Raw genomic sequence first — 26,158 nt, forward strand, 5'->3', positions numbered from 1 at the left:
CAGATCTACTAGCCTGCTTTCTGTCTCTGTGGATTTCCCTACTGTGGACATTTCATATAGGAAATACGGAAACCATGCTATAGGTGGCCTTCTGCATCTGGCTTCTTTCATTCAGCATGAGGTTTACAAGGTTTCTCCATGTTGTAGTGTGTGTCAGTATTTCACTCTTTTTTTATGGCTGAAAAGTAGTTCATAGTATGGACCTTGAGAGCTTGTTTGGAGGTTCTAGCAGGGGAGCGCAGCTACTCGTATACCCTTGACCGAAGAACGGTCCTCTCCTCTATCGGGGAAGGTCGTCCTCTTCGACCGAGCGCGCAGCTTTGGGAGGGACGCACATGGAGCGGTGAGGGAGGAAGGGGACACCCGCCTAGCCAGCCAGATCAGCCGAATCAACCCTGGCGATCAATGGGGTGACAGATGTCGCAGCCAGATCGCCCTCACATCCCATAGTATGGATATAACATATTTTGTTTATCCCATTCATTCATTAATGGACATCTGGGTTGTTTCTACCTTTTGAATATTAGGAATAGTGAGGCTACGAGCTATTGGGTACAAACTTTTGTTTGAGAACTTCTTTTCAGTTCTTTTGGGTACATATGTAGTGGAATTGCTGGCTCATATAGTAACTCTATGTATCACTTTTTAAAAAGATTCAATTATTTATTATTTATTTGACAGAGAGAGACAGCAAGAGAGGGAACTCAAGCAAAGGGAGTCGGAGAGGGAGAGGCAGGCTTCCCGCTGAGCAGGGAGCCTGATGCTGGGCTTGATCCCAGGACTCTGGGATCATGACTTGAGTCGAAGGCAGCCATTTAATGACTGAGCCACCCAGGCACCTTTATGTTTCACTTTTTGAGGGAAACAACCAGATAATGAAATCTATTAAAAACCCAGGGGTTGGGGGGGCACCTGGGTGGCTCAGTGGGTTGAGCCTCTGCCTTCGGCTCAGGGCATGATCTCAGGGTCCTGGGATCGAGCCCCTCATTGGGCTCACTGTCCAGCAGAGAGCCTGCTTCCCTCTCTCTCTCTCTCTGCCTGCTCTCTGCCTACTTGTGATCTCTCTGTCAGATAAATAAATAAAATCTTTATAAAAAACCCAAAACCTAGGGGTGGGGCTCCTGGCTGGCTCAGTCGACAGAGCACACTACTCTTAATCTTGGGGTTGTGAGTTCAAGTCCCACATTGGGTGTAGAGTTTATTTAAAATGACATCTTAAAAGGTGGTGAGATGGAGCCCTGCTTCCCGCTCCGTGCTTGGCTTGGGGTCTGCCTGAGATTCTCTCTCCCCCTTCCCCTCCCACTGGTGCTCTCTTTCTCTCAAATAAAATTACAGGAGGAAAAAAAAAAAAAACCAAGGATGTTTCTGTCACTTAGGGTTCAGCACGTGCAGAGCAATCTGTCCCCCGACCCACATATTCCTGAGATGAACACAGCCCCAGCCCCAGAGAAATATATCCTCACAGAGCTTGCCCTATGTTGTTGGAAAAGAAATGACATGTGAACACCCTGAGTGGACTTTAGAGATGCCCGTGGCTTTGGAGCGCAGGGAGGAACTGAGCTGCCCATGTGCTTAGCTCAGAGCAAAGAAAATTGACTTGTCAAATCCTTCCTCTCAGATAGCATGACTGCAACGGATTCCTGTGTGACACGTTCTTTCTCAGGAGTGCTGAGTGTCCATTTTCCGGCTCCTCTTTGAGTTCCAGTTTCTGCTTCTGGACGTGGTCATGAGTGCAATGTTTACAGCATTGCCCATGGTGGCTGAGGAATACTTTTTGGTATTAAACACTTTATATATATTTTTGTATTTGTAGGTTTGGGTGTAACCTACATGAAGCATGCTGCTTATCCTTTTTATTGACAGCTACATGGACCCTGAACACTAAAATGGAAAATGGTTTCATTTTTATACAATTATGTACATTTTCCAAAAAATGAATGAGTGCAGACTTTGTGTCTTTCTACTATCTCCTCTGGGGGAGAAGAATATTGGGTCCGAAAGGGCCAAGATTTTAGCAACCCGGCTTCAACCTCCAAGGACTCCAGCCCCACTTTATTCCTTTCCTTTCCCTACTTCTTTGCATGACTATTTTGTCTTCCTTCCAACCTCAGGGAGTGAGGTGTGAGTAAGAAGCTTGAGCCAAGTCCTCGATGGGGATGTAGAGTACACCTGCGATTACTGTAGGAGATTTTCCAAGGTGGATTTGTGCAGTGGTAGATGGATGCAGGTAGGGGTGGAGGAAAGTTCCAGATTCATTGCCCCTTCCTGCCCAGAGTCTTAGAGCTCATGTTGTCCTGGTCTGGCCAACAACCTTTGCAGAAGCCTTCAAAGACCACAGGGCTGAAAGGTCTGCATTCTTGGAACTGGGATTTGGAGCAGTTCCCTGTCGAGGGCTTTCCTTCCCACTGCATTGTTTGGAACTAGACTATCCTTTCTGGCACTAGAAGAGAGCGGTGACACCCAGCGGGGACAAGGTCCCTGCTCATTCTTCTCCCAGTTATCCTGTGGATGATTGGAGACCTAGCTGTCCCCAAACTCAGACAAGGGGAAAAAACCGAACTCAGAAGCTGGGGTGGGGGTGGTAAGAAATGTTGGCAGACCGAGGGAGAGGTGTCAATAGAGAGAGGTCAGCCGGGGGAACAGCGAGAGCTTGAGCTACGAACCAAAGCCAACGGTAAAACAGCCTTTGTCCTTGAGATCTCCTTGGACGGGTATGAATGAGCTACACACCACGGGTCTGGGGGCGGGTAGTGGGTTAGGACTGCAAAAGCGCTGGACTTGGGCTTTTTGCCTGGCACTGGAACTCCAGGGCTGCCCCTTAAGAGCTGTGGGATCTTGGGCAGATGACCTGAGTCCCAGCTTTCTCCCTCTTCAGTACTCTTAGCACAGGCTTTGGGCCCAAGAGGTTTTGCCCTGAACACCTACATGACCTTGGGCAAATTACTTTATCTCTGGGTCTAAACTGCCTCATCTGGAAAATAGGAACAGTTTTCTCGTTTCTTCCTCGGAGCTGTTGTGAGGATTCAGTACGATAATGGATGGGAAGTCGACTCCATTATTGATTGGGACCATGGAACAATGGTGCACTTGGGGCGAGGTGACATGGGCTTGATCTGCCCCCAGCTGGGTGTGTGACCCTCAGAGAACCAGTTCCTCATCTGTTCGGAAGGCTGGGAATACTCTCTTCCTGGAGCTCTTCTGCGGCTCCGATGAAATCAGGTGTACGAAAGCACTTTCCGCAGTAGGAAGGTGAAGGATTATGTCTGCTCTTCAGCTCACCCGCTAACAAAGGCTGACTAAGTTCTGAATTGGCCAAAAAAAAGGAGGGTGAGGGAAGGAATGTGAATCTTAGGGGGAGGAGCAAAAAAGCTCAAATACTCCCCACACTGTGTTTCTAACTCTTTCCATGGAGCCTAAGCTCCAAGGAAGAGCCCGTGGCCAAGGGCACGGAGGGAAGTAAGGTGAATTGGGGGTATGGGGGTTGTGAGGTGGAAATAGGAGCCTTTTGCTGTCAAACCCCGGAACGGCATGAAAGGTCTTGGGTGAGGGAAGAGGAGGGAGTCTCTCAAGTCCTAGCTCCTCGGTCTCCCTCTCTGACCCCAGCTCCCTTGTGACTCACAAAGCTCAGCTCCCAGCCTTGAGCCAAGAAAGGCTGCCTTCCAGTGCCCCTACCTGGCAGCCACTACGCGGATTCAAATCCGCTCAGGGTTGCATTCCAGAGAAAAAGGACAGGAGTGCTGCTGTGCCCTAAGGCAGTGCAGCTTGCCCCTTCCAGGCCCACCCCATGGGGCAGAGCCCCTCAAGTCAGGCTCCTCCTTGCTCCCCCATGCCATACCCCCCACTTCCCTCTGAGAGGTCAGAACCAGGACCTGATGCCAGGGCCAGAGCCCTGCTGGTCCCGGGCCCCACTGCAAGGCGGGATCGGGAGTGCCCTTCTCTTGGGAGCTCAGCCCATAGGATGTGCCAGCAAAATGTTTCCACAGATTAGTGCCTCCCGGGGTGGGACAGCAGCAGCAGGTGGCAGAACAGGACAGGGGAGGGAGCAAAGCCCACGAAGCCCTTGGGAGGATCCCAAGGACAGAGGCTTTCTTCTCCAGCCTTCTGTCTCCAGAACCAAGAAGTTCTGGGGTTCCTGCAAAGCCCCTTGCCTCAGTTTCATCTCTCAGTGACCGATCGATGCTGCCTTGCTCACTTTATTTGACCAGTTTTTGGGTAATTACAGGGGTCTTACAATTTGACTAAGTTCTGCTCCAGATGTAGCATCAATTGGAGGGATGCAGGGGCAGGAGAGGAGAGATGAAGGGCCAGCTGAAAACGTCCAAGAGAAGACGGAGGATGAGAAAGGCAGTTACGGCACAAAGAAACGTCATCAGTGATGGAGGGCAGCCTGGAGAGTGTGCCCTAAATTAAACACGTCTAGAAGATGAAACCTGGCTGAGGTTTTCCAAATCTGCATGTGTTGAGTCAGGCCTTAACAAGGAGCAGCTAAATAACCAGCATGAGACCAGCAAGCCTGGTAACTTGTAAGATCGGGGCATGAAGGCAGTAAATGCTGGTTGAGCCGAGGTATGCGGGTGTCTGGAGGAAGGAGGAAGTCAGGCTCCTGCCTGCCCACCCCCACCCCTTGGCCTTTTGGGTGACTCTGGAGTGAGTAAGGCGGGTGGGTGATGGATCACCAAGTGGTTTTGACCCAAAGTTTTGTCAACATTAGCTTTCCCCTTGGGTTAGTCACGGCTGAGGTCAGGCACCCCAAATCCAGCTGGCTCCTTGACCTCACAGTTCGTGCTGGTGGGGTGCTGGCTCCTGGTCTGCGTCAGCATTCTGGATGAACTCAAAGAGGAATTTCACCTGGGTCTCATAGGCCTGGACTGAGATTTTCTCATTGATCCCGTGGATGCTGAGCAAGAAAGTTTGGGGAAGAGAGGAGAGAGCCATGTGCTGTAATGGGTATTACAGAGAACCCCTCCACCCCACGTCCCCTGAAGCCACCAGCCTTTGACCCTCCAGGCCTAAGAAGTGAGGTTTCAGGAGACACAAGATCGTCTCTCCAGGGTCCCGCCCCATGGCAGAGAACAGTATGGGGAATATAATAAAAATAAAATCCCAGGGAGTTCCGACTCGTTTCCTGCTTGGGAATCTACGTGATAATTTCTCCTCCGAGGGGAAATTATTTTCTGAATTCTCTTTCTCTTAGGCCAGAGTCTCCTGGCCCCCACTTTAGTCCCTCTCCAAAGGAGAGGGAGGGCGACTGCCCAGGGTCACTGTGGGGCCTTCACTTCACCTGGGAACTACCCATCAGATCTCGTGCTCACGACCTGCCTCCACACAGCGCAACACACAACCAAACCACACATGTACCTTCAAAGATAAATGTAATAGAGAGTAGCAACCTCCTCTTCCAGTTAACAGACAAAACCCACAAAGCTGTTCTTACACTCATATTCAAATGTTTTCGTTCTAGTGGCCTCTGACTTACCGGGAAATTAAACTGGGTATGATAAAGAACAGAAAGGTAAATGGAATTCAACGACCCCACCCCCCCCACCCAGGACTAAAAATTTGCTGAAGAACCCACCCACAAAGTCGTAATTCACACACAGTAGTTGCAATTGGTGATCATGTCTTAGATTCCTACAGTGTGTTTTCTTCTGAGAATTCAAAGCATGTATCCATCTTTGACAACATACGGGTCTGGATTTCACTGAGTGGTCACTGACAAGTCTAGAGTCTCCCTTTTTGGGGAGAAAATGAAGTCCAGAGGGTAAGTACTTCTCCAAAGGGAGGAGGGAAAGGAAGGAAATCAGACCCAAGGGTCCTACTTCTACCAGGTCCTTTCCAATCACCTGATTATCTCCATCCCCAAAAAATAGTGGCCAATTCCCCTACATTCTGGGGAGTGGCAAGACTCTGACAATGAGGAAAAAGTTGGCCAGTTGGGCTCAATAATGTCTCCATTTTAGTTTGTGCAAACCCTGGCTTTGCCCCATTCTGTGCACTGGCAGGAGAATGCGGTGGGGGTAGGCCAGATGTATCTCCTCTTTGGCCCTTGCTGTCCAAAACATCTCCCTCACTCACCTACGGAAGCTCTGAGGAGTCATGTAGAGGGGGTTGAACCGGTAGATGCCAGCAGTGAGGTTTGCATAGTGTCTGCTGTCTGTGTTGCCAATACAAATGCCTAGATGGAGAAAATCAAGAATGGAGCTTTATGGGAGCCGCCAAGCCAAGGTAGATGGGGGAGGTGGGCTGACTGGGAAGTTAGGACTTCTGGGTCAATAAGAACATCACCAGGGCCCTCCAGGCAGCCTGCAGCTGTGAAAATTTTTGTCCTTCAGGCTACCCATTCTTAAAACCTTACTAAAATGCTCTTTCGGCCAGAAACATGGACTCTCGTCCCCATGACATGAATGACCTACCCTTCAAATGACCCAGACCAAAGTGTCCTCTCTCCACGATGACCAGGGAGGCCAATACCTTCATTTTATACCCTTAGCTGGGCTATTTCAGAAACTGAGCTCTCTAGAAATCTAGATATCCGTTCTTTATTGCCTCAGCTCTTTATACCGCCCTAGCTCCAAAATAAACACCCTCCAGAAAGCGTTCCTGCTCTAAAGTGTAGTCCTCTTTAAGCAGAACATAATTTCCTGTTATTTTTATCCTCTGAAGGATGACTTTGTCTTCCAAGAGTCAAACTTCAGGTTAGGAAAGTCCCAGGACGGTCTCCAGTGTGTTCATCTCCAGAAGACAGTGGCAGCACACCCCACGCTCTGGCTAGGGCTTGGGACCTGTCCCCACTGGGAGTGGTCTCTGAGAAAAGACATTCCCCCCACTCCCTACCCCGAATCACCAATTAAAGAATGGTGGGATGATCTGAGATGTTAACTGTGTTTTATTTCATTTTCCACTCCTGGTTTCCAAAGGGTAACTAGGCCCTTCAAACTCCTTGCTTTAGGGATTTCTACCAGTTGATGTCTGCCTATCTTTATTCTGTACAGACCTAACCTTTAATGGGATTATGGTGGGTGCCCCAGAAGGGAGATGGTAGTTCAGGGAGGCTTTGAGGGCCAAGAAAGAAGAATTGGGACTAAGAGGGCCAGGATAGTGGAGACCCAGGCCTTGCTCTGTGGAAGGAGTTGGAAGAGGTGGCCGACCTCAGAGGGGATGGCTGTCTGGTATGCTCAGGGAGGTGGGGGTCTTAGGTCCAGAGTCAAAGATCCCACTCCCCGCACAGGCCAGGAAATCAATGGAAATCTCCAACCTGAAGTGACTTTCTAGCTGGGCCATGGATGTCTAAGGTAACTGCCCAGGACCAATGAACAATGGCCCAGGGACTCCCACGCCATGTTGCTTCCTAAGACCTCAAGGACTGGATTCAAAATGAGGTGGTGGTAGGGGTGCCCCAAGACCCTAACAGTTCCTGTAGTTGAATTGCCTGAATAGTGGGACTTAGAGCCAGATTTAAGTCGATTAAAAACCAAGGCTGACCTTTTCACACCTGAGGATATAGAACCGTGTGCTCCTTAAGGGGCCTGTGCCCAGCATAGAGGCGTGTCCGAAGTTTGCGCTTCCAAAATGAGGGACCTGGGGCATATGGGTGGCTCAGTTGTTACGTGTCCAACTCTTTTTTCTTTCTTTTTTTAAAAGATTTTATTTATTTATTTGACACAGAGAGAAATCACAAGTAGGCAGAGAGGCAGGCAGAGGCAGAGGGGAAGCAAGCTCCTTACTGAGCAGGGAGCCTGATGTGGGGCTCGATCCCAGGACCTCAGGGTCATAACCTGAGCCAAAGGCAGAGGCTTTAACCCACTAAGCGACCCAGGTACCCCAAGTGTCCAACTCTTACTTTTGACTCAGGTCATGATCTCAGGGTCCTGGGATGGAGTCCCACGTCAGGCTCCTAGCTCAGTACAGAGTCTGCTTGTCCCCCGCCCCCCACCTGCTTTTGCTCTCACTCTATCTCTCAAATAAATTAACAAAATCTTAAAAAAAAAAAAAAGCAAATGAGGGTATCCATGATTAAACCTAGATTTTGAAAAACCTGGTCTTAGCATTAGAGCATCCCCTCTCCACATCATGGACTGGAGATCCTCAAACTGTGGGCAGCCATCACCTGGTCCCAGGATGCCCTCAGGGGATTTGTTAAAAAGGTGGATTCCAGGGTCCTGCCCAGATCGGGTTAGCCTGAGTCTTTGGGAGTCCAGATTATCTGGACCCACTTTAATGAGTTCCCTAGGGAATCCTCTGCCACTCAAACTGGGGAGCCACTGTCTCCCCAGCCTAGGTTTGGAAGGCAGGCTGGACAGGTAGGGAAGGGGCACAGAGGCACTGCTGCTGGGACTGCTCTGGGCTGGGCGAGCAGAATGGGGTTCCTGCCAATGGTATAGGCAGGGAGGCATTTCTGAGCTCTGATGCTGAGCTATTATCCTAGGATGGGCCAGAACCAGCCTCAGAGAAACTTGGCCCCTTTTGTGGCTCCTCCAGAGGAGTGTGTGTATATGAGTGTGTGTGGTGGTGGGGTGGGTTCTGGGCTGGGCTGATCCTGTCCTCCATGCCAGAGAGGCTGGACTAGGCTAAGCTAGGACCCAGGCATGACTGACCTAATTTATTGTTTCTGCTCTTTTCCTGTTTGCTTTCTGACTTCCACTCTGAGGGGAAAATACAGTTCCAATGTCATCACGAGGGGAGGCAGCCAGATGTTTCCAGGCTGAACAGCTGGGGTGGAGGTGGGGCAGGAGACATTAGAGAGGAAAACGCTTCCAGCCCCCACCTCCCTCCAGCCACAGCTGATGAAGTCATTACCTGGGACAACAGTGCTGACTTCCGGGAAGATGGACTGTATGGTCTGGCGGAGCAGCTGGTAGCCCAAGGCCTGAGAATCAGAGGGGCTGATGGGAAGGGGGTCAACGGCAGTCAACACGTGGAACTGGACCCGGTCGTCAGCCACAATGTTCTTGACGAGGTCTAGAACCTTGAGGGAGCAAGGAGAGGGAGTCTGAGTTCGTACTAGCTGCTCTCCAAGTACCACGTGAACTGCAATAGCTCTGATCTCTCTGCAGCAAGGCAGAGCCCTGCAGCACACGGGGGAGCCCATTTCTGCACTGGGCCATCAATTTCAAGCACACCGGCTGTAGGAGATGGAAGAGTTGGGTCTTCCTGGCAAGCAATCTACAGCATGGCGGACTGAGGTTAAGTGTTCAAGGGGTTTGCCTCACAGCCACAAGGCAGGCAGGGAATTAGAAAATTAGGAAATCGTATGTCCTTCCTGTGGGCTGAGTCATGGGCCGGGTGGAATGCAGAAGACACAGCAGAAAGGGGAACACGACCATCTTGAGGCAGGGTTGCAGATGTGATGACCTCACTTCAACCTGGGAATCTGAGACAGTTGAGGAAAGGGTCACACACTTTTCTTCCTCATCTCTGGGCATCCCTGCTTCCTGTTTGTAACCAATTGCACTAGAGCCAGGAAGATGAGCTCAACACAGACAAAAAGTCAGGAGTTGGGGGACTGGTATTCAAGTTTTCTCTCTGCCTCCTTTCCTCAGGAAGGAACCTGAGGAAGCTCCTAGAAAATTCAGTCTGAAACAACTAGAGTTGAATCCAGCACAAGTCCTGGTCCCAGGCAGGACGTAGACCAGACCCTGAGGATCAGGTCACAGGGAGACATGAGAGAATGGACCCGGAGGCTGGCTTAGGGAGGCCCCCTGCCCCAGCCCACCCCATAACCCAGGGAAAGCCCCAGCACCGGTCTCATCCCATCTGATCAGCAGTTGTTTGAGCTGCCTCTGCCCTAGAAAGAGGGGTGTCTCACAGCTGAGGATCACCTGCATGGGGGGGCATTATCTCAAGAGTACCCCTTTTTATGGCACTGTCCCCTAGAATCATCCTAGGAGCTGAGTCTGGAAAGGAATGAGGGTCCTATTCCTGGTTTAGAAACCAGCATTGAGCCAAACCAAACTCCCTGCTGCTGGATTAGTCTGGGGGTGGTAGAGGACAACTCACTTATCAGAGCTTTTTTTTTTTTTTGATGCCAGCATTTCTGTCCTAAATCCTCTAGTATGTGAATTAGTACACAGTCGTGAGGTGCCTTCAACCAACAGGGAAGTTCCCAGTCATCCCCTTTAAGGTGGGTTGGGACTACGCCTACTGACCTCTGTCCCAAATTACTTGAACCTTCCAGCCCCTGGAAAGTGAAGAGCACACACAGATGGGACCCCCACCTCCGTGAGAGGCCATAGGAGCTCCGATTCCCCCCACCAACTCTCAGGCCAGGTCCTGAAGCAAGAGGAGCGGCCACCTCATTTCTGTGTTTTCAGGACCAGGAACGTAAAAGGCATGCGAGGGATGCTGGATACAAGAACTTGAAAAGATAGGAACCAATAAAAAGAGTGGGCCTTGGCTCATGAACTTGTCCAGGATGATAGTGCCGCTGGGCTGGGTTCTCTGCACCTGGTCTCTGACTTCACAAGGATGAAGCTTTACTGCTTCCAAAGCGCCCCCGGGCTGAGGTGGTACAGAGCCGCACCCGCAAGAGGGCAGGGTTCGTTCAGACGGATTCCTTGGTGGTGTGGATTCCGAGCCAGAATTTGAAGGAAGGTCATGAAATGCATGAAGAGACAGTCTGGGTGGTAGAGGGCGTGCACACAAACTGGGGAGTGACACCCACCTTGCGCTGCGGGGGCCTCTTAGAGCTGTGTGACCTTGGGGAGCTCCTTAAGCCCTTGCGAACGTAAGGGTAACTAACAGTAGCGCTGACCTGGGAAGGGGGCTGTAAGCGCTACTCCATCCCGCCTTAGAGCACCTTGGTTGTGAATGTCTTCCTTAAGAGGAACTCAGATGTGGCTTCCTGAGCACCTCACCCCTCTCTTTTTTATCTTATGTATTTTATATCCTCCATGGGATACAGTACTTACAAGCCAGATCAACGGCATCTCACCTCTTTTGAAGTTTGAGGCCTGTGCCCTTGCTGCCTGGAGGCTGTCCCCAGGTCTCTGTTCTGCATCATGTCCCAGGGTAAATGTCACCCTGGAGGACTGACTGCCTGTTCCTACCCCACCCCACAGTCACTTTGTGACACAACATCCTAGGGTTTTCTTTATGGTACTTGCCTTTTAAAAAACCAACTTGGGGGGCGCCTGGGTGGCTCAGTGGGTTAAAGCCTCTGCCTTCGGCTCAGGTCATGATCCCAGGGTCCTGGGATTGAGCCCCACATCGGGCTCTCTGCCTGGCGGGGAGCCTGCTTCCTCCTCTCTCTCTGCCTGCCTCTCTGCCTACTTGTGATCTCTGTCTGTCAAATAAATAAATAAAATCTTAAAAAAAAAAAAAAACCCAACTTGGTCATGTCCTTGACCACTTGCGTGTTGCTATCCCTTCCCCACTGGAACATCAGTGCCATCAGGATGGGAATCTTGGCTGCCGTGCGCACCGTTCTTCCAAGTGCTTAGAAGAATGTCCAGCTCATAGCAGCCACTCAGTAAACATTTGGTGACGCAGTGAATGAAGGAAGGAAGGAATTTCCTGTGCCACACTCTACAGAGGGGGGGCCATGACCCACCCCTTGAGCAGCTCATTACCATCCAAGGCACCATATTCTTCCCCAACTCTCCTTCAAGTGGGGGCTTCCTGCAACAGCTCCCAGTGATTTTATTTTTACTCCTTGAGGCCCACTCAGAACAAACCTTCTACAGGGCAGCTGATGACATTTCTGAAGACTGCTCCTCACACAGAGGTGCTGGGGACCTCTCTACACCCACACCATGGGAGACACCAGTCGGAGATGGAGGACGAGGGTTCTGGGAACTGTGCATGCTCCTGCTGGACCCAGCCCAAGGCCCTGCGCCCTTGGCCTTCAGACCAGCAGTGTCTGAGGGTAGAACCCGATGCACGGACAAAGCGGGGGTGGGATGGGGAGGGACCAGAACAAAAGGGTGCTGTGTGCTTTCAGATGCTGGAGGCTTTCCATTCCTCACTGGGCAGGTGGGCTGGATGCGCCCAGGGATTCCAGGGATTTCATGAGATAGACCGGGAAGGAAGGCCACTCTGGTGGGGGACCAGAGAGGAGGGAAGGGTGCCAGCAGCTGGGGAGATGAAAGCCCCAGCTGGTGGAAAGCAGCCCTTGGAAAGGGCATGGAGTTGGAATGAGGCTGGAAAAAAACTGGTAGAAACAAGTTCAATGAGGGGAATTCAGTGATTTCCTGGCCCCATGATCCTCTAGGGAGAGGACAAAGGTTGGCACTCGATGAAAAGCAGCAGAGCCCAGGGCTCACACCGGTCGCAGCTTCCCCCGAATGCTGGGTGACGCCGGGCTGGCCATCAATTCATTCCCCACCCCCCTGCATAGACGGGTGTGCCTTGCACCCTGCGTGAGGACGAACAAAACCCTCCAGAGGGAAGAAAGTAGGGAGAAAAGAGTGTGGCTGACCCTCGAGGATCTGCACCAGAGACTCAGGGACCACAACCTGCCCCTAAGCCTGCTTCATTCTGGAATGTACTAGTCATTCCATAGTTGTTGCGCTGCCTCTTGAGATGAGTTTTTGAAGGATTAGATTTGCCTTTTGAACTTTTTTTTAGCTCAATCTGCTGTTTAAATAAGCTAGCCTTCCTGCAGATGCCAAACATTCTGCGCGACGGCTACTCAAGCCTGTATCTTTCAGGTCACATGTCACTTCCCCGGGGAAGCCTTGCCTGACCCCACGCGAGGTCTGGTTCCCTGTTACGTTCTCCACTAGCACCTGGTCCCTCTTCGTCATAGCACTCATCACAGCTTGCATTTACGCACGGATTTTAATCATTTTTAAATTGATGTTTCCAGAAGGCCACTCACTGTCAGGCTCTGTCCTCAATCCTCTTTACTTCTAATTTTATACATCCTTCCTGTGGGCTTTTATTGACTCTAGAGGTTTCATTTATGTTAGTAACACTCCAGCCTGTATCTCTGGTTTATTCTATCTCCAGAGCCGAGGTATTTATAATTGCCGAGTTATAATTTATAAGCTTCTCAAGCTTCTCAACCATTATACTTCTCTCCCAATGTGCTCTACTTCCTGAACTCTCCATCTTTTGGTTAAAGGCATCAGCTCCTGGCCCACAATGCAGGTTAAAACCCTCGGAGCCATCCCGCCTTCCTGTCTCCCCTTACCCATGACGCACGACATTCTGCTGAACCCAGCCTTCTCTGTCCCATCACCGCCACTCCAACCGCTGCCTGAGAGGCTGTCACAGCTTCCCAGCTGTCCCTTCCTCCATGCCCACCTCCTCTGCATCGCCACCAGCACCATCTTCCCAGAAGCACATCCGAGGACATCGGGACCCTGTTTGAAGACCTCTGACAGGTCCCTCTGTCCGTGGCACACAACATCCCGAGCCCCACGCTCCATTTTCACGACCTGCCACTTCTGCCGGGCTGTCCTCCTCTTCATCCCTACTTTACTTTAGCCGGAGTCTGAATGCCTGGCTTCTAGCTAAGTCCTACTTGTCTTTTATATGGTAGCTCACATGTCTTCTATATGGTAGCACTATTTCTACTGGTCAGGAAGCACTTTCTAGACCTTCAGAGACAGTGACAGTCCCCTTCTCTGCACCGGTCCTTCAGGAATTTGTTCATCCCAAATCACTCTGGTCCTGGTCTGGTGTAGTGGTTGTGGAGCTAGCCCCGTAGATGCGTCATCTTTGAGTATATCACTTACCTGCCTTTTTGATCTGTGCCTCGGTTTCCCTGTTAAATAACGATGACCGTAGGGTGGCCATGGGCATTAAATGAATATGCACATACCTTAGAACAGTGTCACGTACCAAGCAAGCCTGCGGGATATTTCTGCTACTATTGTTATCATTCATCAGACTCCAGAGGTCTTCTAATCCTAGCCACCTTCTTGGAAGCCTCCAGAGAAGGCTGAACAAATGCTATTGGATAAACCAACCAAGGTTGGTTGAAAAATGGTGGCTGGCCAGCCTTGGGACGGCAGCTACACCCACATCCTGAGCACCAAACATCCGTGATACTGAACCAGTGGCTGGGAGCAGAAGTCACACACCTCCTGGACGGTCTGCGCAGAGTCAATCCGGAAGTTGACCATGGCCTGGGCCACTGCGGGGAGGACATTCACCTGGAGAGAGAACCACAAACCCTGGCCTGAGCCACACGTGCCTCCCACCCAGGAAAGGCCAACTACTACCAGTAGAGAAAGAGGAAGCTGATTTGATAAAGGCACAGAGCTCCATTTTCTGTCAGCTCCTTGTCTTCCTAGGGCTCCTGACAATTGAGCAAGAGAGGTGTCTCTGCGAAAGGCCAGACCTCCATGCTTCTTGGTCGTGGGGTGGGGGTCACAGAGAGCTGCTCAGTCCAAGACTGTTTTCTCTGAGGCCACGCAGACCTCGCTCTCCTGGCCCCATGCAGCATCGCGGGCTGTCTCCCGCACATGCTCTTTTCCAAGGCGCCTGGGCTGTCCCTGCAACAGCTAATGGTCACTCAGGACAGGGCGCCCTGAGCCACTGCAGGCCCCCATCACACTGTGCCTGATCCCCACAGGCGGTGTTCAGATGGTGGTTTCCCATGTCTAACTGCAAAATGTGCCTCTGTTCTCTGCCTGCCCAGGAAGAACCCAAGACTAACTGGAAAAGAGAACTGGGCTCTGAGTGGAGTTTTTCCTTGGAGGCCATGAGAGAACAGACTCCCCGACTCTGAATCTTTCTTTGAACTGCTATGGTGCAAAAAATCACTAGAGTAGGGGCAGGAGAGCTGGGCTGTTACAAATTAGCCATGGGATTTTGCGTAATTATAACTTGTTTGTGCCTCTGTTTCCCGAATGTCAACTGGGGCAACAGTACCAGGAGGCCTGTGAGCAGATCGAAAGGAGTAACAAATGTGACGGTATTCTGGACGGAAAAAATGGCATTCACACGCAAGGACACGGTATTACGATTTCGGGGAATACTCTAGGCACGCTGGTAAGGACAGCTCGGGTCCGGCGGACACACTGGACACTCCGGTCAGTGATGCTAGGAGGTCAGTGATGTGCCATTCATTGGGGACCAGAGCTCCACGAGGCCACCCGGTAAGCTAGGGGTATGGCGCTCCCTAAAACAGCGCTGGTGGGACTGGTAATAACTGGGCCAGTCTCACCTTTCTCAAGACTGCAGGAAGGCCTAGGCCCGGGCTATCCAGGGAGGCTGTGGCTTGTTCCTTGAAACAGACACACCCCTTCGTGGCCAACCCAACTGGAAGTAGACCAATTTGCTGAAAAGCAGTTCTTGGAAAAGAAAAATCCATCAAAGTCATCATTCACTCAAAGTTTATCTCTACAAGTGAATTTCTCCTAGAACTGAGGTCCTTTCAGATTACCCAGTATTTAGTGTGTTTTAGGAAATGACTAATACATGCCTTTAGGTGTTGTATACATCACAAATGTTATTGTAGACTTTGTAAGTGGCAGGTGAGTTTCTCTCTTTTGACTCCGAATAGCACAAGGGTAAAATACATTAATCATGCATTAAATCTGTTGGCAGGATCAACCTTTCCAAGGATGGTGAAGAATAACCAAAAGACCCTTGATGGTAGAAAAGTTAGAACCTTTAGTCTGCCTGACCAAAACGCTAGGTAAATATTTAACATGCTGAATGAGTATCCTTCCAGAAATTCCCAATAACTTCCCTTCAAACCAGTATCATGGCTTTTTTTTTTTTTTTTTTTGAAGGGGTACAGATCCAAGGAACCTGGGAGGGGCCACAGACACCCCCTAAAATACACATATACAAAATGTGGCCAGCAATTTCAGAAGGTTTGTGACCCTCAGCTACATTTGTTTTTGAAGATTACCCAACCGGTACCACTGTGTAGTTCAGCCCTGGGCCTTCCTAGTATACGAACGGCAACCAGAGGAGGAAGAAGGGGCGGGAGACAAAGCCAAAGGTTGGAGAGGTGGGTGGACAGTGAGGAAAAGGTGTAGGGAGGATCCAGGAGATGTTACCTTGACTCCTGCGTTGAACATGGTGAGGGCCACAGTGGTCCTGACCAGAGCGTTGGTTATGTAATTCCTCTCCATATACCTAAAGCAAAAGGACTAAGGTCAGACTTTAGGAAGAACTGTCCAATGTGGAGAAAGAATGGGTTAGAAGATCACCCACTTTCCTGACTCTTGGAGATCTTTAAGACTAGGAGGGACATCCTATGTGTGAATCAGATGTAGTTCTGGTGGCAAAGGGATGATTCATCAGGCCCTGTTAAGCCAAGAAGAGGGGACTGGGTAGGGGGTAGGTTTGGGCTGGAGGATGAGAAGGAAGGAAAGATAAAACTTTACCTGCTTACGAGCGGCCCAAATAGCCACAGGTTGCTCAAGATAATATTGGCAGGGAAGGGGAACTGAAAGGGAAAGAACCAGATCAGCCGGATTTCAGAGGGGTCAAGGTAACGGGGTCCCTGTACCCGAGGCCTGGGTCTCTCCTTCCTTTAGATCTGCCTTGAGGGCCCTCAGCGGTAGCCTTGAGTAAGGACGAGTGGGAAGAACCAGCTCCCAAAGGGTACCTGAGTGTGCCAAGTCTTAGGGTCTCAGAGGAGCACCGACACCCCTGGGAAGAGTCAGATCCTGGCTTTTACTGCCAGCTCTGTCTTGGCTCAGCCTCTGGCTGAAAACAGGTGAGCACATGCACAGCTCTGGTCAGCAGCGGGCCCCTCTACTACTCTGGAAGCTACATTTCTGCCACCCTTTCTTCCTCTTCCACAGCCAACCAGGAATGTGGGAGATGCCTTTTCCCACCTCGTGGGCCAGCTGCTGCAGTGTCATTTTCAGTGGCCCGCTTCCAAACATGTTCGGCATTGGTGTCTGCTCCAGGCTGGAAGAGAAACGGAATTCTCAAGACTTCCCCAACCCCGGTTAAAGGTCGGCGATCTGAACGCAAGAAGGAGGGAGACAGGATTTTTCAACAGGTCTGGCTAGGAGGTGTCGTCCCGTTCACCTGTCACCTCCACCAATGTACCTGTTTGGAGACCTCAACGCCCAAACGGGACACTTCAAGTCCATTAGCAGAAGCTGTCCCCGTCCGGCAAGTCCAAGCAGGTACCCCGACTCTCATACCACCTATCACACCGTAGCAGAATTCTCAGTCTCTGTGGCTACCTGTGAGTTCCCTGAGGAAAGGGACGGTCTGTTCCTGGGCACGGAGCCTTAAACGTTGGTCATCAGTTACATCTTTAACTGAAGTAATATACTTCTTCTTCCCACTTTGCTAAGAACACCCAGCCGGAGGGAAGCTTTGTTGGGACAGAGCTATGCTCACCCTCAGTCCGCTGCCCTTAGGTCCTGCCCTGGCTTTTACTGCCAGCTCCTGCTTGCAATATGGGTAGATTCTTTTCTGACTTCTAATCCCTGCCTGGGTACTGGTGCCTCTGTCCTCCCAGCAGCCCCCTTTGTGGCCTCTCAGCCCAGCTTCAGGGCAGGAAGCTTAGCCTCTTCCAACTCATAGTGGGAAAGTACCAGGTCTTCCATCCCGAGTGCGGCTAGGGAGCGGGGCCCGTGCTGCTTACCGGCTAACAGCGGCCGCGAGGATGCCGATGGTGGTCTCCTTTGGGGGAGCTGAGGAGTGGCCTGGACTCATGTTTACTTCAAGCCTGAGGTTAATTGAACCCTTCTCTGAGACCCCAATCCTGCAGGAGAGAATCGGAGAGGGGCTTCCTGACTTCCTCCCACCCTGAATTATCCCATGGGCCCAGAGGTCGGCCTGTACGGTGGTCCAGTGGTCTAGGAGATTGGCTTCATGCTGCCTAAAAAAACCAACCCTAGAGGAGAAAGGGAAAGGGGGAACCCAAACCTGGTGGGCATTCAGGAGCAGAGGAGTAAAATAAGGAGTTGCCTCAGTATGACTTACAGACACAAGGCTGGGGTCATCTGGAGGGGGATGAGAATACCTTCCAAAGTAGGGGTGGGCAGGGGTATAGCTCGGTGGTAGAGCATTTGACTGCAAAGTAGGGGTGGGGTACTTTACTCACATAGCAAAGGGCTTCTTGAGGTGGGGAACGAAACCATCCAAGATGAAGTTACCCTCGTCCACAATGAAGGCTAGCTTGACACCCCTTGCTTGTAGCAGGGCTGAGATCTTCTGGGCCCCGTTATATCCCGACACCTGCAAACATTGAACCCATGGCCATGGTCCTTTGCAGCCAGACCTCCAGTAGCCAGTGGAGACACATTCAACATAGTTGGGGGCTCTAGAACCATCCTGGGGAAGAACCATCCTGGCTCTAGAACCATCTTCCTGGGGAAGGGGCAGGGGTAAGGGGCCTAGACAATCCTGCTTCACTAGACCCTGGAATATCACAGCTGGACAGCCAGACCACCCTCATTTCACAGATGAAGAGACTGGGACCCACAGAATGGGGTTACTGGCCCAGGGTCAATGTAGGTGACATCACTGGAAACAAAATACTGATTCCTTGCTCCCTGTTGGTTCTCTTTCTATCACACACATGTTTCTCAAGGTGTTATGGATGGAACCTGCCTTAGACATTACCAGGGAGTTTGTTAAAAAATTCAGCGCTATGCCTATCGCTAAATGAAAGAAGCCGATCTGAAAAGGCTGTATCCTGGATGAGTCCAACTATAGGACGGTCTGGAAAAGGCAAAACTATGGAGACAGTAAGGGAAAAAAAAAATCTGTGGTTTCCAAGACTTGCGGGAGGGAGAGAGGGATGAATAGGGGGAGCACAGAGGATTTCTAGGGCAGTGACACTACTCTGTATGACACTATAATGGACCCTATATGGTGGACCCATGTCACTGTTGGACCAAGCCAACAGAATGGACACCAAGAGTAAACCCCAGTGTAAACTAGGGCTTTGGGTAATTATGATGTATCAGTGTAGGTTCATCACTTGTTTCAAATACCCCTCTGCTAGAGATGCAGACAATGGGGGAGGCTATAAGGGAAGTCTCTAGACCTTCTCAGTTTTGCTGTGAATCGAAAACTGCTCTAAAAAATAAAGCCTTTTAAAACCAAATTCAGATCTATGGCTCAGGGTGTGGGAATCTGCACTTGGGTCCAGGGCCTTAGACCGTCCTGGCACAAAGATACCCAGAGAAGCTGGCAAAAATCCCACACCATATTCTGGAGACCCTGCAGCTGGGGAGCAAACTGGCCTAGAGTGAAACTCCCTACCACCCCCACCCCACCCCAAACAGAGGTTCTCGAGATGGTTTACAGGGTGAGGAGGCTTTACCTCTTCATCATGGCCCAGAGCAATGAAGAAAGATCTTCGGGGGATGTAGTTTCTGTTCAGCAGGAGCTCCAGCGCCTGTAAGATCGCCTGGGGTGGGGAGAAGCAGAAGGGAAGAGGGAGAATCAGGGCATCGGTGACATACAGCTGCCTGCATCAGGCCTGCTGGGGCTGGCACCAGACACTCTCTTTAAAGAGAACACATTCAAGGGGCCCAGGGGGAGGGTGCTGAGGAAGCTTAGCTCCTTTCCTAGCAGGAAGGAAGCATACATGTATCAGTTCACAGCTGAAAGGGTCCCTGGAGATCATCTACTCCAGTCCTTGTTTCACAGTTGAGAAATCAAGACCCAGAAAAGGACAGTGACCAAGCGATGGCTGGAACCCAGGTCGCCTGGAGCCAAGGTTCTTTCCACTATAATCTCCTGCATCCCAGGGGTCAGCAGAGTGTGCCCAACCTGGGAGATTCTTTAGGGCCCCCAGGCAGAGGGAACAAAGCATTTCAGACCATCAGAGAGTTCTTGTTGTCCACTGTGCCTCGGCCGTGGATGAAACCATCACGCTCCAAGCCGGAGAACGGGGGCACCTCCCAGCCTTCGTCGGGGGCGGGCACCACGTCACTGTGCGCCATCAGCATGTAGGGCTGCAAGCTGGGGTCTGAGCCTCGGACAGTGAGCAGGTGGCTATACTCTCCTATGACTTCATGCTGAATAAAGCTGGTTTTGAAAATGGTCGGAAAGACTAGGGACAAAGGGATGAAAAGCAGGGAGAGAGAAAGCCAGATTTAACACTTTCCTTTGGATTTCCTACCATTTCATAGATGTCTGCCCAGGGCCCCACCTTTTTAAAAACATGCAGCGTCCTGTAGGAAGCCTCCGGAACAAAGCCAGTGGGATTCCTGATGTGCCTGGCCACTCTCTAAAATTCCTCTTCCTCATATCTTAATGTGCTGCACCTATGCAGGAATGGGCATATCAAGATTCTATCACAGTGACAGCTGACAGAGGAAGATCTGGTTTGGTGTGACTCACAATATGTTATCACAAGTATATGCTACTGGGCTATGAAGATGAGGAGTGTGTTAAATTTTAAATATAGCAGTCCCCAATATCCAAATTACTTGGAACCAAACATGACTTTTATATTAAAAAGAAAAAGAGAAAGGCCAGTTTTTACTTAAAAAATAATATTTCTACTGTGTGTATCACATGGAGAGAAGACTGCTCTGTCTAGCACAAGGCCACACTCCTGTGTGCCGGTGTGGATTTCTCAGGGTCGGTTACTTGGGTTGCAGACGACGTTAGAGAGGGGGGTTAATCACTATACACCTGGGCCAACTCCCCCCAGCTCTGACAACTTTGGAGGGGCTGTTTTTTCCCTTTGACTTAGGAAGAGGGCCTCACTACTGTCCAGGAGCTTTCCACATGGCGACTGGGGAGTTCCAAGCCTCCTATTTCTTCTTGACCCATCCCTTCTTTGGCTCACATCGGGGTGAGGGGCTGATAGCGCAGCTCAAAGTTGCCAAGGGCCTTGAAACTCAGAAATGAGTCAGTTAAAAATCTGGGGAAGGGCCCAGGTGGATGGAGTGTGTACATAGGTGTGTAGGTGTGTGTATGGAGGTAGGGGTGGGAAGAGCCTGGGGTAGAGTTTCTAGAAACTTGCATGGGAAGAAGGAATGCCTATTCCTACCTTTTTTTTTTCTATTTAAATCTGAGTATAGTGACACAAATGTCCCCTCTGTTTTCGGTATACAACGTGCTGTATTCACTGCAAGTGTAGCTACCGTCTGTCCCGACACGTGGCTGTTAGACTAGGACCAACTATATTCATTCACCTGTGCCTTTTATTCCCCTTCTTCGTCCCACCTGTTGATTACATCATATTTACTGACCATAACATATTCAGGGCAAAGATCGGGAGAGTTCAAACTCCAACCCAACAGGGACGTGCTTTAGTTTTTCAAAAGCCAAACAAAGCTTTAGTCTCTACTCTGCCTTCAGACTCCTGGGGCACTTCTATTCCTCCCCACTGCGTGTAACAGGCCCACAGCAATTGGACTGTCCTCTGGTCAGTAACAAAAGACACTTCTTCATCACCTTATTAAAAAACTGTCTGCCGTTCTGCCCCACCCCCCCGCCCCTTTCCACAGCTTGTGGCAGACCTGTCTGAAGGTATTCTCCAAACTGAGCCAGGGCTGTTGTGTTCAAGTTCTCGGGGCTGAAGGACACTGTTGGAATCTGGATGGCACCTGTCGGGGCAGATAGAGATGGGAGATTACGGATGATAACAACCAGTGGTTTTCCCATAGCTCTCTGTGCAGAGAGAGTTCTGCATTCTTACTGTGGAGGAAAGAATGATCCTATGGGGTTATTTTCTCTAATGCGAAGGAGGGAAAACAAGGTAGAGGGGTTAGATGAGCTACTCAGGACTGTCCTGAAATAAGCAGCAGAACTGGGATTTAAACCCAGATCTTTAAGATTTTTTAGACTAATATATATATTTTTAATTTATTTGACAGAGAGAGAGTATGTGCATGAGCGAGGCTAGGAGCCTGGGTGAGGGGCCTGTTTCTCCCTCTGCCTGCTGCTCCCCCACTTGTGCTCTCTCCCTTTTCTCTATGACAAATAAATAAATCTTACAAAAAAAAAAATGGTGTGCTGACTATATTCATAGTTGCTTGGATTTACCCAGAAGATTTCCAGGATACAAAGGAAGCTATTGCAAGTAGCTACCTCTGCGTATTTGTGGGGGCAAGAAAATGGTGGTGGTTGGTGGGAAACAGGGCCACAAAGACAGGGTGGGACTGAGACACCCCCGCCCCCACCCCCGACCTCTGACACTATTTTGGGTTTTAACTGTGTGAATGTATTACCTATCTAGAAATAAAGGAAACATTTTTTAATTGGCAAAAAAAGATGTGTGTGTGTGTGTGTGTGTGTGTGTGTGTGTGTGTATGTAATATTCAGCCACAAAAAGTGAAATCTTGCCATTTGTGACAGGATAGATGGGCCTAGAGGGTATTATGCTAAGCGAGAAAGACAAACACCATATGATTTTACTCCTATGTGGAATCTGAAGGAAGAAAAGAGAGAAAGAGAGAAATTAAACAAATAATCAAATTAAAATAAACATAAATACAGAGAACAGACTAGGGGGTTCTAGAGGGGATCTAGAGGGGACCAACCATGTGTGATGGATGGGAACTAGACTTGTGGTGGTGATCATTTTTCATTGTATACAGATGTTCAAATTACAAAGCTGTACACGGAAATTTTAAAATAATAATAATAAAGAGTTTAAAAAAAAAGGAAAATAAAGTCCAAGATGGGGGGTAGGGTAGGGGTAGGTGGACAGGAGTAGATTTTGTGGATCCTGGGATCCACAGTGGGAAGCTGCTATAAATTGCTTCTAAGCCTCACTCTGCTTCTGAAACCATCATCCCTCCAATGAACCGGAGAAGCCCACTATCCTGGATCCCTACATGAGGGAGGCTTTGTGTGCAGAAAGCAGATTTATTCCTCATGGACTGGCTCACCCAGAGTCTCACTGATCTCTCAACAAAGGCCAGCATTCTGGCACATGATGGAAGGTGTGGATTTAGGGGCCCCTGAGTGGCTCAGTGGGTTCAACCTCTGCCTTCGGCTCAGGTCAGGATCTCAGGGTCCTGGGATCGAGCCCCGCATCGCATGGGGCTCTCTGCTCAGCAGGGAACCTGCTTTCCTCTGTCTGCCTGCCTCTCTGCCTACTTGTGAACTCTCTGTCAAATAAATAAATAAAATCTTTAAAAAACAAAAAACAAAACAAAACAAAAAAAGGAAGGTGTGGATTTAGAAACTCCTCTACTCCTCAGTCCTTAATCATTTCATCCACTTTACCCAGATGTGTCAGGTCTTAAGTTGCTACTAGGTTTATCCCTTCCAGGCCTGAAGGCTTTACACTTTGATCCATTATTACATGAAACACCTGTGGGAGGGGAATGCAGTAAGATTGGAGGTATTGATTAGCTATCCGGAAACACAGTAAGAAGAACACACACACCCAGGCATGCAGTGCATTTATCAAGGGAGGGCCTGTGAAAGATATGCTTCCCTTTGTGAGTTTTGCTAAGGATCCGCCCTGCATCACAGTCCATCACATGTCCCACATAAGGAGATGTAGGCCATATAGCCACATGGTTATAAGGTCCCTACTTTGGGTTCTTTAAATAAGGAATCTTTTGCTTTCTTCTAGGTGAAAAGACTCTGGGGTGAGCAGCTGCCCTCCGGCTTTCAGAGAACTCACTATTTGTGCTGCTCTGCCTCCAGACCAATCGTTCAGGCACATGGACAATGTATCTTCAATCACGGGGGTTAGCACTGGGTCCCTGCATCTGCCTGCACATGTTTATGTAGGCAGTTTCTTTTAATCCATTATTTTAATGAAAGGGGAAAGACTGGAGCTAAGCCCAGTGGTGAGGGTTTCATTATCCCCTAGAATCTAGCCCTCCACAGAACCTTTCCTCTTTTCTCCTGGAAAATGCAGACTGAGAAGGCAAATGAGTTCTTAACCTTGGTTTGAGGTCTAGGGGAGAGATGTCTGTTAATTTGGAGAGGAAATCTGCAACATCTCACACCCCAGGCTTTCGGAGTCCTTCCGAGCTGGATGGATACTACAAGCTAGAGATGCTATCACACCCTGCTCGCTCCTTGCCCTGGAGTCTCTGGGGAAGGTCATTTAATTGACCTAAGCTTCAATTTCCCTCCACTGTAGATAAGATTAAGATAATTTAGTTTTAAATCACAGAGATTTCACAGAAGTGAAAACTTTCTAAGGTTAAAAGTACGGAAGAAAAGGTGCACCTGGGCGGCTCAGTGGCTTAAGCCTCCTCCTTGGGCTCAGGTCATGATCTCCGGGTCCTGGGATCAAACCCCGCGTCAGGCTCTCTGCTTAGCGGGGAGCCTGCTTCCCCTCCTCTCTCTCTGCCTGCCTCTCTGCCTCCTTGTGGTCTCTGTCTGTCAAATAAACAAAATCTTAGAAAGTACGAAGTACGAAGAAAAGTATTGCAGTACTGCAATACTAAGGAAAAGCAGGGGGTAGGCTGGGTGATGGGCAAGGCAGCAGGGGCGGTGGTGGAAGCTGGGGAAGATTCCGGACAAGGCAGGGAACACCGGAGTCCCCCAGAAGCCAGATCTGGGGCAAGAGTGACGTCCCCAAGCCCCGGCACGAGGTGCTGGGACTCGGGCTAGTGCTGGTCTGGGGAGTATGGTGGAGCTCCAGATCTAGTAATGGACCCTCTGCGGAGGGCGTGGGGCGGCACGGGTTGGCCCCAGGAGAGAGGGACCCGAATCTGGGCGAAGCTGGCTGCAGGGGACCAGGCTCACCTTTCAGCGCTTCCTTCATCGCGAAGCGCTCGCCTGGGCTGAACTGAGAAGGGATTTGCGGCGCCTTCTGATGCTTCTGGCCCTTCAGGCCCTGCGATCTGGAGACTGTGGAGGTACCTAGCAGCAGCAGAGCCGCCAGAGCCAGCACGCAAACACACTGCGGAACCATGCTTCCCTCCGGTCTGCAAGTGGAGTTTGCACCTCAACTACCGAGACGGAGATTGTCGTCCTGTCACTGCTCCAATTCCCGCAATTGCCTTAGCCCCACCCTATCCCCAGATCTGACCAATCGTCGCTGGCCCGGGGCTGAGGAACAACCAATCGACGGGACGGCTCCGCCCTGGTGCGCAGGGCCTTTCGGGAGTGGTGGTTTCTCCGTCTGGGGCAGGCAGAAGTAGGTCAGAGGTGAGGGCCCCAGGTCACTGTAGGTCTGAGGCGCCCTTGATCATCTGCTTTGAGGTTCTCGGAAATCCCTTGCTATATGACAAACCAATTAAAGGGGGGAAACGCAAAATAAAATCAGCAAAGCGTGTCAGACCTTAATCTGCTTCTCACTTCTGAAGTTTAGAACTTGATTACCAGCCCCCTGGATGGGGGTTCCTGGCTTTATTTATTACCGGGCCCCCGGCTTTATTTAACCTGAAATTGAAGCAGTATTCCTCTATCTATAGACGTGGCTTTGAATCAGCTCAGAGGGCTTGCCCCTGTTTCGCTGGAAGTGTTTTAGATAATAATGTAAACACTGCATTTTTGCAACTCTAGGCAAATACATGAAGACTGAAGGATTTTGAGAAAGATTGTGCTTCAATAATTTTGATGTACTTAATAAACTGAAATTTTAATAGCTGTTCACAGTAAAGGATCATTTTGGAAAAAAAAAGAAAAGAAAATTGGGACACAGAATAAAATTAGATTTATGGGAGCCAGAAAAAAACATTCCGTTCATATCCCTTGATGCAATTTAATCTGCCACCAGTCACATATTTTAGAATTCTCTAGAAAAAAAATCAACAGTAGGGTTGCATAGCTACTCATGCCCAAAGCTGCAAATTCACATTCCTGTGTCTGCCAAAGCTCAGAGAGGGAGTGTTTTGTTCCCTTTCAGGAATCCTACTTAAAATAATGATAATAATAATAATAATAATAATAATAGTAATCCTACTTAAAATAATAATAATAATAACTTAAAATAATGATAATAATAATAATAGTAATCCTACTTAAAATAATAATAATAATAACAACAACAACAACAACAACAACAATTCAAAAAAAAAAGACTACAATCATATATTTACTTTTCAATAGCAATCTAAAAAACAGTATTATGAAACATTTCACACATACTGAAAGGTATAAAGAATAATATGAACATTTCTGTATTCACCACTCAGCTTAAGATCTAGAATATTAAAAATAGAGTTGAAGTGAGTTTTTAAAATTATAAATAGTGGGGGTGCCGGGTGTTGCCCTGGGTCATTAATTCAGGGTTGTGGGATGGAGCCCTAGGCCTATTGGGGTATCTGCTTGGGATTCTCTTCCTCTGTCCCTCCCCTTAAAATAAATAAATAAATCTTTTTAAAAAATGTGAACATTGGCAGAA

General features: G+C 49.6%; 1 protein-coding gene across 1 annotated transcript; it reads right to left on the bottom strand.

Annotated features, from left to right (window-relative positions):
- Window positions 1-3,854: 3,854 nt before the first annotated feature.
- Window positions 3,855-24,797, bottom strand: PM20D1 (peptidase M20 domain containing 1). Its single transcript, XM_032318957.1, has 13 exons — window positions 24,556-24,797; window positions 21,357-21,443; window positions 19,704-19,936; window positions 19,202-19,288; window positions 17,975-18,108; window positions 17,513-17,632; window positions 16,746-16,821; window positions 16,290-16,351; window positions 15,960-16,038; window positions 14,028-14,099; window positions 8,797-8,965; window positions 6,076-6,175; window positions 3,855-4,897 (listed from the first exon to the last, which is right to left on the bottom strand). The coding sequence occupies exons 1-13, from the start codon at window positions 24,722-24,724 to the stop codon at window positions 4,774-4,776; spliced, it is 1,512 nt and encodes a 503-aa protein (XP_032174848.1). The 5' UTR covers window positions 24,725-24,797; the 3' UTR covers window positions 3,855-4,773.
- Between the last annotated feature and the right edge of the window lie 1,361 nt (window positions 24,798-26,158).

This window comes from Mustela erminea, chromosome 17 (genome assembly GCF_009829155.1).
Source record: "Mustela erminea isolate mMusErm1 chromosome 17, mMusErm1.Pri, whole genome shotgun sequence".
In the NCBI taxonomy this organism is placed as follows: Eukaryota; Metazoa; Chordata; class Mammalia; order Carnivora; family Mustelidae; genus Mustela; species Mustela erminea.

Bases quoted from the DNA above. Each gene is read 5' to 3' on its own strand.
- PM20D1 (XM_032318957.1), bottom strand. From the start codon at position 24,724: ATGGTTCCGCAGTGTGTTTGCGTGCTGGCTCTGGCGGCTCTGCTGCTG. The intron at 16,039-16,289 runs GTAAAGTTTTAT...CTTTTGCTTTAG, and splicing joins TTTGGGCCGCTCGTAAGCAG to GTATATGGAGAGGAATTACA. The intron at 14,100-15,959 runs GTAACATCTCCT...TTCTCTCTCCAG, and splicing joins TGTTCAACGCAGGAGTCAAG to GTGAATGTCCTCCCCGCAGT.